Consider the following 16,390-nt stretch of genomic DNA (forward strand, 5'->3'; position numbering starts at 1 on the left):
AGGTCTATGACTGATTACTTCAAGTAAGCCTAACGTCAGTTAACTGGGACTGTATAACGTCAGATAACGGAGACTGTATACTGTACGTATAATAAACAGTACTGTACATATGTTTATCAGATGTCACAACGGTTAAGTGCACGCTCCGGTTAACTGCATGTATTTCTTTGGTCCAAGAACCTTGCACTTAAGTGGATTGCACTGTATCTTTAAAAAAAAGGTCCTTTGTTTTGACATGCTATTGGATGAACAAAAATAAATTTAGAAAAGTTTAAAAAGGAAGGAAAACAGAATATTGATGTTTAAAAAGTAAAAAAATGGATTATAAAAATGTTTACATATACCAACAGAAAAAGATCTCTTATGTGAAAACAGAAAACTGGTTAAGTTGGAAGAGTGAAGACACTACAGACGTAGATTAGGGAAAGAATATGAAGAAAAGTAGAAGTGACTCAGAGGAATATTTTCATCCCTCAGCTCCACAAAATAAAAAATAAAAAAATTCTGATAGAGAAATATGGAAGAGAAGTACTGTTAGATACCCCAAAAGGAGACTATTGGGAGGAAAATGTTTAACCCTACAACAGAGAGGGGGAGAGGAAGGGTTCCCCCTCCCTCCCAAAAGACCTCTATTAAGCTACAACATTCTATAGTAACTTTGTCAAGCAGAATACTCTCTCTCTCTGCAAGGCTTCGTTCTGTTTCTGTGAGTCTGGCATCCTGCACGTACAGCGTGCAGGACGTCAGAAACAGAACGAAGCCTTCGGAGGAAGAAGAGGACCTCCCCGGCTGGCGGGGATTGGGGACCCTGCCAGCAAAGGTAGCCCATGGCGATGGCGGGGGAGGGGGGGTCGAGAGGGTCATCGGCAGGGGGGCCCAGGCCCCCCTGGCCCCACGTAGCTACGCCACTGGCCTCAACCACACAGCGCCCAACTATCAGGGGGTATACACATGGGCGGAGCATGGATGTGTTATGGGCATGTCACCATGATGCACACAACTTATAGAATACTGTCAGTTGCAATGCATTGCATGGTGCATTTAGCAGCACCCACTTACACCAGCTACTGACTTGTCATAAATAGATGCACCTACCTTTTCGCATGTTAATGCAGCTTTGTGCTAGGCATGCCCTTAAACCACTATAGAATTGGTGCTTAATATAAGGCATTAATTTATAGAACTGGCACCTTTTTGAATTATTAATAAGATCAGTGTTATTTATAAGGCCGGCTGTCTTATCTTGTGCTTTAGTGTGTGGACCTTGCCTCTGTCTTTTTTATGCATGTATTAATGGGACAGACAACACTGGATAAAATATCATTTTAATTATATCTGGTTTCCACATCAAATGATTGCCAATAAATCAAAGTGCTTCAGTGAAAGTGTCCTTATTGCAATAAAAGCATAAATCTCTCACATAGCTTGTCTGTATCATCTTATTCATCTTTATAATCAATCTAAATACAGCACTTAACTTTCAACTCAAAGCATCATTTGGCCACTTAAGGGATAATCCTATAAGTGGATGCCTCCATTTAAGAATCCTGAGGACATGGAATAGGACTAGGAGCCTAGCACTGTTGTAGAATACTAGCATAATCCAGAATCGGTGAGCTGTGTGAGCACCTAAATGCAACAGGGACAGGCTAATGTACACTATTCTTTAAGAAGCGTATGTAAGTGGGAGCCCTGTCTATGTCCCACCATGCTCCTTTCCTGCCTATACCCTCTTTGCAAATATTGACTTTGTAAGTTAGGTGGGTAGTTACAGAATAGTCCTTAGGACAGGGTTTGTCAACCCAATCCTCCAGGAACTGCAACCCAGTCTGTTTTCAAGATATCTAAAATAAATATGAATGAGAGATATTTGCATACAATGGAGGTAATGCATGCAAATCTCTCTCATGTGTAGTCATTGTGGATATCTTGAAAACCACACTGGCTTAGGATTTTCCCCAAGGACTGGGTTGAGAAAAACTAGCTTAGGGCAATTGGCATTTACATGTGTATGTGTGCACACATGCGTGTAAATGTCAGTATTTTGTCCTTATATGCTTGTAATATACATGTGAAACCAAGGACACGGTTTACAGAATTGCCTTTTTACTGACATATATTAGCGGCTAAATCAGTTTTTATGGTTGCCATTGGATTTCTGGCCCACCGATGTAATAATGCGTAATAATGCAAAATTCTCATCTCATGCAGCAGCGTCTGTGATACACAGTTTAACACACAGACCTGGACAATGCCATACTGCCACATTCTTACATGAAGTCACATGTAGCCACCTACTGATGAAAGCTAGCAGCTGGACCAGTGGCCTAGAGGTAGTGCTGGATGCTGCTCTATAGAGGACCTGGGTTTGATTCTCAGGTCTAATCTTCTGTGTCTCAAGTTGGTCGATTGAGTTGGGACAAAGAACCCTTCCTCAGTCAGCGGTTAAATCCACTGGACAAACAGCACATGCATGGATAGATAGTATATGTTTGACACTTTTTCCTTCCTCCTGTCCTTCCCTCCCCCTCCAATTCATGAAAAATAGGGAAAAGGCCTCCAAGAAAGAGCAAATAAAGAATGTACCACAACCCCCGTTCTAACTGGCCTGCTATCCAAAGGGGCAGCAAAAACAGCTTAGCTAAAAATATAATTAAAAAATACTACTACCCCCACCCACTCACTCACTAGGCCCCTTAAAGCCAGCAGTCAATGTAATTTCATGACAAAGGGGCAAAGAGAACAAAGTAGTCAGATCAATGTGACCTGTATATAGCTTCAACAGTGCACTCGCTCATTCACTCACTTCAACATTCCTTGATGTTCTGCATGCCAGACCTGGATTCGTTCCTCCCACTGCTCTCTGGAAAGCTTGTGCTGGTCCAAAACGCTAAAAGGAAAGAAAAAAAAAAAAATCAGTGTTCACACACACAAAAGGAGTAGCAGGCTTAATTCCACTTCCTTGTTTCCCGAGTTCTTATGTTCATGATCTAAGACTATAATCCCATAAACCCCACCCACAGGCGAATATTTGGTTTATTGAGGAGGTTTCTATTACAGAAAACTGAAGACCGATTCCTGTTGCAAGAGACTTATACAGCTCATTTCCAACCTGAATAGGAGGCATGATGATTTTTTACCATATAAACCCACCAAAATAATTTTGTTGCTCACTTGTACTGTACATCAGTTACTAAAACAATAGGGAGAATTCTCTGTAATGCAATGCCATGACAAAGATCACACATACTCAGAAGGCCTTGTCCGTCCCATTTCAAGCCCTCATCAAAACAAATAAAATTCAGCCCTCACATAAAGCTCCTGTTTTAGTTATTCCCAATGGGGAGATTATCAAAAGAGTTAAGCAGCTAAATTTCAGGAGTTAGCTGGTTAAACCTCTATTTTTACAAATTTGCAACAGTGACCCACTAAACTTAACACCCTAAATTCAAAAGACACAGGACTAATATTAAGATATAAAGGGGAGAAATTACTAAGCTGTAGAAATGTTTGTCTTTTACAGCAGATTAGTTTACCTTGGGAGCCACTAACCTGTAGTAACATAGTACTGAAAGTTTGTGAGTCCCATGGTACAGGAATAATACAACTTGTAGTAAACCTCACAAGATGCATTTTTCTGTTTCCCAGGAGCACCAGGGCCACAAATGTGTGATTTGATGCTCACAGGAAGCATTTCTTAAGGGACACTAGAAGGAAAACTAGAAACAGCTTCTCCTCTCCTCCTACCCCCAACCCCAAAGTTGCATTATTCCTGAAAAAAATAATGCCAGCTCAAAACAAAAAGCCCTTATTTTTTATTTAATTTCTTATATACCACCCACAAGCCCCAAAGCTACTGAAGCAATGTAAACAAACAAGTACGGTAGGTATTTTTCTACCTTTGGAAGGCCTTACAATCGAAGGGCTCCTTTTATAAAGCAGAGCTACTGATTAGTGGCAGGCTGAATGCAAAGAAGCTCATTCAATTCTTCGCATTCAGCACACGCTAAATCGGTAGCGCTGCTTTGAGTGGAGGTTAGGGTGGTTAGGGTGGTGGACTCTGGTCTTGGGGAACTGAGGAACTGAGTTCAATTACCACTTCAGGCACAGGCAGCTCCTTGTGACTCTGGGCAAGTCACTTAACCCTCCACTGCCCAAGGTACAAATAAGTACTTGTATATAATATGTAAGCCGCACTGAGCCTGCCATGAGTGGGAAAGCGTGGGGTACAAATGTAACAAAAAATAAAATAAAAAAAAAGGAACACTTAGATTGAACCTGAAACAATGGAGTAGTGATTTTCAACCTTTATCTTGACAACATAGTAACATAGTAAATGATGGCAGATAAAAACCTGAACGGTCCATCCAGTCTGCCCAACAAGATAAACTCATTTTACATGGTATGTGATACTTTATATGCATACCGGAGTTTGATTTGTCCCTGCCTTTCTCAGGGCACAGACCGAAAAAGTCTGCCCAGCACTGTTCTGAAGATAACGTCGGAGCCCCTTAAAATTTACACTCCATCCATATCTATTAAGTTACAATCAGGGCACAGACCTAGAAGTCCACCCTGCACCAGTTTTACTCTCCAAATACCGACGTTGCTACCCAATCTCCGCTAAGATTCTGTAGATCCATTCCTTCTCAAACAGGATTCCTTTGTGTTTATCCCACGCATGAAGGCGCAAAAATTGTCAAGGCACACCATCAGTTTGAGGATACATATGTTATAATTTAACAAAACAAGTAACAAGCATCAAGATTGTGTTTAAAGTTCAATAATTACATTTTTAATCATTGTGTTACCATTTTCACCTGCTCCTCCTCCAATGCATCCTTGTGCTCACCTGTACATGTCTCTAAGGTCCTCAACTCTCATGGCCAGTTATCATAAGTCCATGTGCACATCAATCTTGTCTAAAATTTCCTCATGTATGATTTTCAGTTCTTGCTTCATCTCACCTAAGCACTTCAGCAAACTGCGGGTAGAAATGCATTGTGCTAGCGAAGGGACTTGCTCTGCCGCCGACAGCAGCGATTCAGAGTCCGAGGCTGAATCACGCCCCGGTGAAGAAAGCCACGGCGTGGCCTTGCCTTCCTGTCTCACGCTAGACTTACTCATGTCCTTCATCTGGACAGAAAAAGAAACCAATCACGATACTAGGAACTCTTCTAAGGACCAAAGCCAGCAAAAACAGAGCTATGAAGGTGCAGATTCTAATGGATAGATAATGTTTTAGTGTGGGCCTAACAGGCAGCCAAGAATTAAGCCGCCATCTACAGTAATGACGTCACTTGCGCCTTCCAAACTTTTAAATATTAAACTTTTGTTTTATGCATGTTTAGATAGATACATTATACATACCGAGGGAACTTTCCAAAATCCAGTTACATGGGTGAATGGGTATTTGAAATATGCAACCCCTGCACAGCACTGATTTTCACTGCTAACTTGCTAGCAACCTCAGCTGCAGTAAACAGCTAACTAGTTAAGTTTGGCTGAAAATTTGCTAGTTATCCAACAGCTCTTTCAAAACTAACCCCAATCCGTTCAAGTACTGCATGCACAATGTGTCACTGATTTTCAAAAATGGGAGCTTTTCTCTCTCAATAATAAATATAGAATTCTTTAGGAAAAGTTACACATTCTCAAAATATTCTGAAGCACAATTTACTCTGGAAATCCAGAATTGCCTGATGTGCGAAGCAGGTGGCCTGCAGATCATTGAAAGTTACTGGATTTATCAATGTTTACACTATCTGTTAAAGATCAGTTAGATTCTTCAAATAACACATCCGAGTATGTGCCACTCCCACAGCCAATGTACTAGTACAATGAAATTGCTAATTCTCCATAGACTGTGCAGGGAAATGCAGATACATGAAGGTGACATCACCAGATTGTGTACCGACTACTCTAGTCAAGTTTGATCCCTCTGAACATGTGTGGGGATTCCCATGCCTCCTCTGTTTCCCCCTCTCCTCAGTCTTCAACAGACATGTGCACAGCTCTCTTCAGTGTCACATCGATCCTTTACAAAAACTGTTTTAAATTTTGCTGTTTCTTCCCATTGCTGATCATATTTTTGGTTTTAACAAGTTTGCCAGTTGCCCACACCTCCAAGTCCTATGGGCAGTTTTGATTTTACTTTCATTTTCCACTGAGCATGTCTGCACCTCTACTGGCCCCTCCTCCTCCTACTGTGCTCTGGACTTTCCATGCTGCTCAACAGCTAAGTCAGCCAGGTAGCAGCAAAAACATTAGCCTGACTGCAACTGTGGGCTACGGAGTGTGTGAGGTCTGCAGAACTGTGACTGCCACTCCACCTCATCCCTTTATCACTACAGACCACCCTCTTCAAGAAGTGCTGTCAAAATTTACTAATACACAAGGGGCAAAACAAAGAAAGAAAACACTTCCCACAAGTCAAGCAGCCAATCCACTAATAGGAGATCCCACAGTCACAATCTGAAGAGCAAAAAAGCACTCTCTCTCAAACCACCAAAAAAAAAAAAACTGGTTAGACTTCTATGCTTCTCCTTTGCCCAGAAGGCACTTCAGAGCCACCTCCCTGTGACTCTGCCACAGAATTCATGCAACTTTTTAAAAAGCTTTGTGCAGGACAGTGCTACTATTTTAAGCTCATCCTTAAATCCACTGTTGTTGCCCCAAAATCCATCACACTACAGAATCCATTATATCAGTGGGTGCAACCCCGTTTAGCCTGAATTCCCAACTTTTAGGTAATAAAACGGACTTCAGATCTTTTCTTCAGTCTTGTTTTGCAATGCAGGAAGTGATAACCCTCCCAATTCATCATCTCTTACAAGAGCTACAGCTATCAATATGGAATACTAGTAAAAAAAAGGCCCGTTTCTCAAAGAAATGAAACGGGCGCTAGCAAGGTTTTCCTCGGAGTGTGTATGTTTGAGAGAGTGTGTGTGAGAGAGAGAGAGAGAGAGTGAATGTGCGAGTGTGTGCGCCAGGGGCCCCCCTCCCTTTTGTTCTGTGAAGTCTACACAGAGTTATAACAGATACTTTTGCCATTCATTGGATCAAAATCTCCTATATACTTTTCCACAAGTAGAAGAAAAGGCTAACTTACATACATGTAAAAATATCCATATAAAAACCACACACACACACACAAAAAAAACTAATATAAAAACCAAGAGCTCTTAATTCACTCCTTCCCCCCCAAACATCATCAGCCTCCAGAACTGAACACAGTACGCCAAGTAGGGCCTCATCAACGATTTGTGCAGCAGCATTATCACTTCCTCCCTTCTGCTACTTATACCTCTTCTATGCAGCCTAACATCTTTCTGACTTTGGTCTCCGCCTTGTCACATTGATCTCTATAATTCTCTTGGTCTCTCTCCTATCCATTAAAATTTCAGGAATTTTTGTAAGCCTCTGTTTGGCGGAATTCACTGTAGGACTGGAGTTGCAAACAGTCAGAAACAAAACAGCTTCAAGCTCATCATCCTCTCTTTCCCCCATACTTCCATCCAATGATTGTATTTGGCCTAAGCTATGCTTTTTTATTGTACCCCGCATTGATACTTTGATGGGATTTTCTGCTAATCAAGAGGACATACATAAAATAAAAATAAATACATTTGGATGGTGTGAAGTCCCAGTATCACATACAATAGGCAGGCTCGGTGCTAGGGGCAAACAGAGGAGGAGTGGCCTAGTGGTTAGGGTGGTGGACTTTGGTCCTGGGGAACTGAGTTCGATTCCCGGCACAGGCAGCTCCTTGTGACTCTGGGCAAGTCACTTAACCCTCCATTGCCCCATGTAAGCCACATTGAGCCTGCCATGAGTGGGAAAGCGCGGGGTACAAATGTAACAAAAAAACAACAACAAAAAACCACCACAAAGAGAAGTGAACATGATAGCAGAGGCTGAGAAAAGACAATATAGCAACATATCTCCAAAGAACTTTGTTAACAACTGGAAATCCACTGGCAGCCACTTCTGACAGGTATCGTTTCATAATAAAAGTGCCAAAAAAGAGCAACGCTGTATTTATTATGAAGTGCAAAGGAACAAACTAGTAGGGAATTGTATCAATAGCTCTGTCAGTGTGTGGCTTTGCACTTCATAACACAGTGAATTTTTTTTTTTGGCATTTTTATTAGTGCCTGTCAGTGGACTGCCACCTTTCCAGCAATGGTGGCGGGCAGGCCCCTGGATTCTGTCTCATCACCACTACCTCCATAAGAGGGCAATTCTATGAACAGGCACCTCTATTTAGGCACCCCGGTAACACAGGGTGAGAGCCTATTCTGTATAGAGTGGGCTTCAACGGCAACTCCAGTAACTGAAACTCAAGAACAGCGCCGGGCGGATTTCTATGGTCTACATCCCAGAAATGCTGAAAAAAAGACAGTGATCAAGTATTTTATATCACATTCACTGTGATATAATGTATTCAGGGCACTATTTGGGACCCAATCAAATATGAATATTCAGTACAGCCCTAGTATGGACACGTGGGCACATATATCTATATAGAATATTAATGTACATTTAGGCACCCCCATTTACACCTGCCATAGACCTGTAAGTTGACCACCTAAAATGTCTGCCCCACCTACGGTGCCCATGTGAACACCTGTTTTACAAACACAAGCATTTGAGCACCTCTTTGTAGGTCCACAAATGACATTTTCCCAGTACATTTAGATGCATAGATAGCATGTAAACGTAAATGGCTCATTACAAAATTGCCCTTTAAATGTTAGATTCAGACCCTTAAAACATTTTGGTGGTTTATGACTTACTGTCCCTTGAGTTGGGCATTTGATTTTTAGACTGTGGACAATCAGATAATAAAGATCTCCCTGATGTTGGAGGCAGACTTGGACATAGTAGCAGTCACAGAGACATGGCTCAATGGTTCCCATGAATGGGATGCAAACATACCAGGCTATAATCTTTTTAGGAAGGATAGAGAGGGGCGTGAAGGTGGAGGAGTAGCTCTGTATGTGAGAAATGATATCACAGCGACTGAAATGACAGGGAACTGGGGAAAGGAAGAAGTGATATGGATCACCTTAAAAAGAGAGGATAGAACCTCTGTCCACGTGGGAAGTATGTGTTTGAGAAATTTTATGGAACTTAATTTGGTTATTTTTATTTAGTAAGGGTGTATTTCCGGGAAATTATGTTCCAGTTTTCTCTTTTGTAATCCGCAATGAACAAGGTGTTTGTGAACTAGAAGCATTGTATTATATTGTATTGTTGAATAGTTAAGCCCTGTTATCATAACTCACCGCTGGGGCAGAAGACGGTCCGTACCAAGGTATCCAGGATTGTGCGTATCTTTGATGTAGTCCCCATACTTGGCCTGCACCGCGTAAGAGGCGAGGAGGACAGAAGTCTCAGGAGGACAGTAAATTTCATCGCTGAGGATACCTTCCTTAATCTGCAGGAAGAAGAGCTTCTGGGTAATGTCCTGGATCAGCTCTTCAGGCACATCTTCTGGGAAAAACTTGGCACGGAATTTGAACTGCAGAGCGGTATCTTTCTTGATCTCCTGTGCAGAGACCTGTGTGGTAACATAAATAAAGACAATGACCAAGGGGGGAGGAAACAACCCCAAGCTAGGATAACACATTACAAAATCCAGTTTATATTTCATTCAATGAAAAGCAGCTTGGAAATTTTGTTAAAGCTCTAACAAGTCACAGCATGTTTGAAAGAAGTTAATTACCTACTGAATTACTGTCTAAAGTCAGTATTGGATTGTTAACATACAGTCTGGCTAATGAGCAGCTGGTGTGTCTGCTAAATAATAATTACAGTGCAGCACTTTGTTGTACGTTAAGATGTGTGTGTAGGCTACCGATACAGTCTAAAGATGAAAAGACACCGATATGATATGCTTCACCACTTTCAGTGTGGGACGGCTTTCCCCAATGCAACAATCTTCTACTTAAGTTTATAACTAGAGACCTCCACGGGAACGGGGTTCATGGGAATCCCGCAGAACCCACGGGGTTCGTGGGAATCCCGCAGAACCCACGGGATTCGTGTGGGGACGGAAGCAGTCTGCGGGGATCCCGTGGGGACGGAAGTAGTTCCTGCGGGGTTCCCGTGGGGATGGAAACAATTCCTGCGGGGTTCCTATGGAAGTATATGTTGCACTTGCGCCAACCTCTCACCTACTGAGTACTAAGTTCTTTGAGTGCTGTCTCCTCCTCCTTGCTTTAACAGCACAGATGCGGAAAGTCTCTATTAAGGAGGTGGCAGAGACACAAATGGTGACAGAATTCAAAAAGGCATGGTATGAACACAGAGGATCTCTAATTAGAAAATGGAAGTTATAACAAGCCTAAACGTAAATGGCTGTGTGTGTGTGGATGTGTCGAGTGATGCTTAGATGGCGACTCTGGCTGTGATGACCTAGGGCCGATACCAGGCAGATTTGTACAGTCTGTCTCTCATATATGGCAATCTGATTTAGGATGGGCTGGAAAGGGCTTAGACAGCAACGTTTAGTGGCAGGAACATGAGGACAGACTATTATGGTCTGTGTCCGCAAATTAGAAGACGAATAGGCTGGAGTGGGCTTCGACAGCAAATCCAGCAGTTGGAATATAAGGTTAGTGCCAGGCTGACTTCTATGGTCTACGTCCCAGAAACACCAAAGAAAGACCATAGTCAACTATATAATATCACATTCATTGTTGATTTAATCATGAATTGATAATGGGCAGACGGGATGGACAGCTCAGATTTTTATCTGCTGTCACTATGTTACTATTTATCCTCTCTGCTCCTGGGCTGATGCACAGACCTCAGCATCAGATGTCACCTACTGGCGTGTGCATGTGGCGACCTCTTAGCACACAGTGCCAGTAAAACAGAGACAAGTCTTACATGTGCGCACCAGAGTGTTCAAAGTTCCACCTTACGTTCCTTCCTTGCCTGCAGTGCTGCAGCTCGAACCCATTTAATTTTTGACTCCTTCCTAGACAGCATTGCCACGGTACAGTTGTCAGTGACAAACAAACTACTTGTCAGAGGGAAACTTATTTCGTTCCAACAGAGACGGCCTCAAAACCTCCGACCGATGGGTCCTACATACCATTCAACACGGCTACATTACGTTGGCGAAAAAGAACCCCCCCCCCCCCCCCCCCCAGTCATCCACTAAGAGAGTCTCACTTCAACTCCCTCCAAATCAGTTTACTTCAAGAGGTGCTCTTGGCCCTCCTGTGGCAGAATGCAATAGAACCAGTTCCTCCATAGGACAGGGGTTGAGGGTTCTACTCCAGATATTTTCTCATTCCGAAAAAGACAGGAGGAGTATGTCCGATTCTCAATCTATGAGACCCGAACAAGTTTCTCCTCAAAGAGAAGTTTTACATGGTATCCCCAGGAATGGTACTTCCCATGATACAACAGAATGACTGGCTTTGATCTCTAGACCTCAAGGAGGCATATACCCACATCTCTATTCTCCCCTGCACATAGATAATGCCTTTGCTTCCACTACAGAGCTCTACACTATCAGTACAAGGTCTAAACATTTAGCTTGGCCTTGGCTCCTCAGATCTTTACAAAGTGTCTAGTAGTAATAGCTGCAATGCTTCGCAGATGGGGCCATTCACATCTTACCATACCTGGATGATTGGCTAATCGAAGCAGCCTCTCAGGAGTCCGCCATCACTTCCATTTAGTCTACGATAAGACTTCTTCGATTTGTCAACTACCACCTCAAATCACATCTTCAGCCAGTACAGACTTTAGAATTCATAAGGGCACTCCTCGACAACTCAAGGTCAAGCATTCTTTCCTGAATAGAGGGCGAACATTATGCTACATCTTACCACTCAAGTATCCACTGCCTTGTTCACATGGCTTCAACAGTCCATTGGCTCCACTTCCGAATCCCTCAGTGGACACTCTCCTCTCAATGGTCCCAAGCCATGGGATTACTATCTGCTCAAATCCAAATACTCCACAATTTCACCACTCTCTACAGTGGTGGATGGTATCCAACAATCTTACCAGAGTCCTTCCATTCCAAACCCCTCATCATCACAAGGTTCTCATGGGGAGCTCACCTCGATTGTCTCCATACACATGGTTCTTGGTCTCCACAAGAGCAATGTCATCATATCAATCTCCTGGAATCGCGAGCTGTTTGAAATGCTCTCAAAACCTTCCAGAATTGTATTCTCAAATCAAATTATACTAGTTCGCACAGACAATCAAGTAGAAATATATTACCTGAACAGAAAAAAACCAGATCTTACCTCCTCTGTTGCCAAGCAATCCAAATCTGGACTTGGGTGGCTTCTTGAAACATCTCTGTAAGAGCTGTTTATCTAGCTGGAAAACAGAATGCCACAGCAGACAAACTCAGCAGAGTCCATCAACCTCTCAAATGGTCTCTCAGAACCTCAGTCATTTGTCAAATATTCCAGGAGTAGGGAATCCCAGAGATTGACCTGTTCAATTCCCCTCAGAACAAGCTTCCCTGCTTCTGTTCCAAACTCTATGCTCCCAACCGCATAGCCCCAGATGCTTTCTTACTCCTCCACTGAGGGATGGATCTACTATATGCTTCCCCCCCATTGCCTCTCATAGGAAAAACTTCTCAAACTACTGGCCTCGTAAATCTGGCTCCTCCTAGAGTTATCGTCCAGGGAACCAGTCAGGTTAGATCCTTTTCCAACTCTAACACCACAGAACGAGGGATCTCTCCTTCATTCAGACCCTCGCTCTCTGGCCCTGATGGCTTGGTACCCGACATAGATCTGCATTCATTGAATCTTCCTCATGAAGTCTCTACAATACTTCTTGCCTCCAGAAAACCTTCCACAAGAAAATGTTACCATTTAAAGTGTAAATGATTTGTTCTCTGGTGTTCAACTAGGTCGCTTGACCCTACTACATGCTCTCTACCTACCTTATGGAGTACCTCCTCAATCTTTCAAATTCTGGACTCAAAAATAACTTGGGAGTATATTTGAGCACCATCAGTGCTTTTCACTACCAATTTCAGTTCAACCCTTGATGGTTAGATTTATGAAGGGCTTATTTCACACCAAACCTCCTCATCAAACCATCTCCAGTTGGCATGGGATCTCAATGTCATCCTTGCTGCTCTTATGAAATCTCCTTTCAAACCACTTTGTTCCAGTTCTCTGAAGTTCCTCACGTATAAAGAATTGTTCTTAATAGCTCTTATTTCTGCCAAAAGAGTCAGTGAGCTTCAAGCCTTTGTGGCAGATCCACCTTACACAAGGTTCTATCATAACATAGTAACATAGTAGATGACGGCAGAAAAAGACCTGCACGGTCCATCTAGTCTGCCCAACAAGATAAACTCATATGTGGTACTTGTGTATACCTTACCTTGATTTGATTCTGCCATTTTCAGGGCACAGACCGTAGACGTCTTGCCCAGCACTAGCCCCGCCTCCCTAAGACCAGTCCTGCCTCCCAATCTCGGCTAACCTTCTGAGGATGCATTCCTTCTGAACAGGATTCCTTTACTAAAGCTTAGCTCGAGTCATCTGCAGCAGGGCCCATAGGAATAAAATGAGCCCTGCTGCAGATAACTCAAGCCAAGCTTTAGTAAATAACCCATTTTGTGATTTAAACTAGATAATTGAAATATGGAGGAAAAAGGTAAGGGCTTGGATTAGTTCGGTAGACAGGAGTAGTGGGAGGTGGGATGAGGTAAAAATTAATGCCATGAGTTTGAGAAGAGTGCTTATTTAGTCTGATAGGGCCTGTTTTTCAAACAGTGACTAAACCATTTATTTTATTGCATTTGTATCCCACATTTTCCCACCTATTTGCAGGCTCAATGTGGCTTACATAGTATTGTTAACATAATTATTCCAGTATATCAGGTACAATTAGTATTATGTAGAGATTAATTAAGGGAAGAAAGAAGAAGGAAGGGATTTATTAGGGTATTTATAGAAGGTGGGCTTTCATACCTGAATGGGTTGTCGAAGTGGATTAGTGGGGCTGTAAGTTCTCATTGTAGGGCCTTGTTGAAGAAATGTGGGTGTATTTGAGAATATGGACTAATATAAAGCACTGTTATTAGTAATTATTATAATGACATCTCATTTCATCTATACCTAACTAGATACTGCTGAAACATTAAGAAAGAAGCTGCAGAAGTTAAAGAGAAACCTGGGGTTTATTCTAGAGCACGGTCTATTGCTGAATTAAGGTCAGGTTTCAGCAATTGATTAAAGCTAATAGAAGCAAAGAAGAGGGTACGAAGTTATTTGTGTTTGAGTCTGAAAAGACTACAACAAGTGGTAAAATACTGAGGCCTTGATGTTCAAAACTCTGGCGATGCACAAAAAGCACCAAAAAAGAACTTCCCAATGCTCAACACTAATAGTATGCAAACCTTATGTACACTGTTAGCACTGAGCATTGGGAAGTTAAGGAGAGGGAACGTGCTTGGCACCTGCCTAGTCAAACTGGGTAGCCAGTGTAGGAACTCTTCCCCCCAGGATAGCAACTGCAGCCAGAAAGCTCTTTAAAGTTTGCTGCAACCTTCTAAATAATGGGCCAGTGCTCAGAAGAGCCAAGCCTGGCATGCATGCTTGCAAATGAGGTCAGGGTTGTACTTTATTTATTTATTTGTAGCACTTATACCCCGCTCTTTCCCGCTCGATAGCAGGTTCAGTGTGACTTACAATGTGTGGGAACAAAGTATCACAAAGATAACACAGTGTCTGGGTACAAAGTATCACAGTGATGTAACATAAGATATGGGTCCAGGGTATCGCAAAGATGACTATAGTTGTATGGAGAAGGGCAAGAGGATGAGATGAGGGGGGGAAAGATTAAGGTGTGCTTAATGTTAGTGGTGCTGTTTTGTTTTGTAAATTAAGTTGGGTCGTTTGGGTAGGCTTGTTTGAAGAGGTATGTTTTCAGCAGCTTTCTGAAGGATAGATGTTCGTTGGTTAATCGGGTGTATCTTGGTATAGAGTTCCAAAGTTGGCTGCCTATAACAGAGAAGTTGGATGCGTAGTAGGTTGTGTATTTGAGACCTTTGCAGTTGGGAAGGTGAAGATTGAGATATGTTCGAGAAGATTTGGACCCATTCCTTGCTGGAAGGTCGCTTAGGTTGGTCATGTAACTTGGAGATTCTCCGTGGAGGATCTTATGGATCAGTGTGTGGACTTTGAAGTTTATACGTTCTTTGATAGGGAGCCAGTGCAGTTTTTCACGGAGTGGTGTTGCACTTTCGAACCATGATTTACCAAAAATGAGTCTGGCTGCCGTGTTTTGGGCAGTTTGGAGTTTTTTCAGGATTTGGGTTTGGCAACCAATGAAGATGCTGTTACAGTAGTCAGCGTGGGTGAGTACTGTGGATTGTACCAAATTGCGGAAAGTGTTTTCGGGGAGGAATGGTTTTACTCTTCAGTACCCACATCATGTTGAACATCTTCTTTGTCATGGCTTTTCCATGAGTTTCTAGAGTGAGGTGGTTGTCTAACGTTACTCCTAGGATTTTTAGATTGTCGGATATTGGGATTGTAACGTCGGGGGTGATCAGTGTGGTTGGGAGTAGAGTGGAGTGTTTTGATGAGAGAATAAAGCATTGCGTTTTTTCTTTATTCAATTTCATTTTGAAGGTGTTGGCCCAGGAAGCTAAGATGTTCATGCCAGTGATTATTTTTTCAGATTTTTCTGCAAGGTTGGATTGGAAACGGATGAATATGGTGACGTCATCTGCATAGATGTAGGGGTTTAGGCCAGCTTTGGATACGGATTTCGCCAGAGGAATCATCATAAGATTGAAGAGGATCGGGGATAGAGGCGATCCTTGGGGTACTCCGCATTGTGAGGACCACGCAGATGATACAGATGAGGTTGATTGACTTGGTATGATCTGGTGGTAATGAAACGTTTTATCCATTTAATAATGTTTCCGCCAATCTGAACCCATCCCAAATTCCTCCCAAAGGTGGTTTCGGAGTTCCATCTCAATCAGTCCACTGTACTACCTGTCTTCTTTCCTAAACTACATTCTGCATACCTTAGACTGCAAGTGTGCATAATATCTAGAACGAACAAAACCTCATTGGAAATCACCCCAGCTTTTTGCATACTTCGATCCTAGCAGGTTAAGAATTCCCATCACCAAGCATAGAATCTCTACTTGGTTGGCTGACTGTATCTCCTATATGTATACTCAGGCTGGTTTGACCCTCCATGGCTGGGTCACCTCTCATAATGTGAGAGCCATGGCAACCTCAATAACCCATTTTTGCTCTGCCTCTATTCAAGACATTTGCAATATGGCTACATGGTCTTCTATCCACACCTTCCTTACTCACTGTCTGGAGCAGTACTCCAGGCGGGATAGCTGGTTTAGACA

General features: G+C 42.5%; 1 protein-coding gene across 1 annotated transcript in view; it reads right to left on the reverse strand.

Annotated features, from left to right (window-relative positions):
- Window positions 1–16,390, reverse strand: part of EZR (ezrin) — a 178,147-nt gene that overhangs the window by 71,181 nt on the left and 90,576 nt on the right. The window contains exons 5-6 of the mRNA XM_030198425.1: window positions 9,291–9,565; window positions 2,807–2,890 (exon numbers count right to left, since the gene is read on the reverse strand). Of these exons, the coding sequence (XP_030054285.1) occupies window positions 2,807–2,890; window positions 9,291–9,565 (359 nt within the window). The remainder of the gene's footprint in view (window positions 1–2,806; window positions 2,891–9,290; window positions 9,566–16,390) is intronic.

Source organism: Microcaecilia unicolor, chromosome 3, assembly GCF_901765095.1.
Source record: "Microcaecilia unicolor chromosome 3, aMicUni1.1, whole genome shotgun sequence".
NCBI lineage: Eukaryota > Metazoa > Chordata > Amphibia > Gymnophiona > Siphonopidae > Microcaecilia > Microcaecilia unicolor.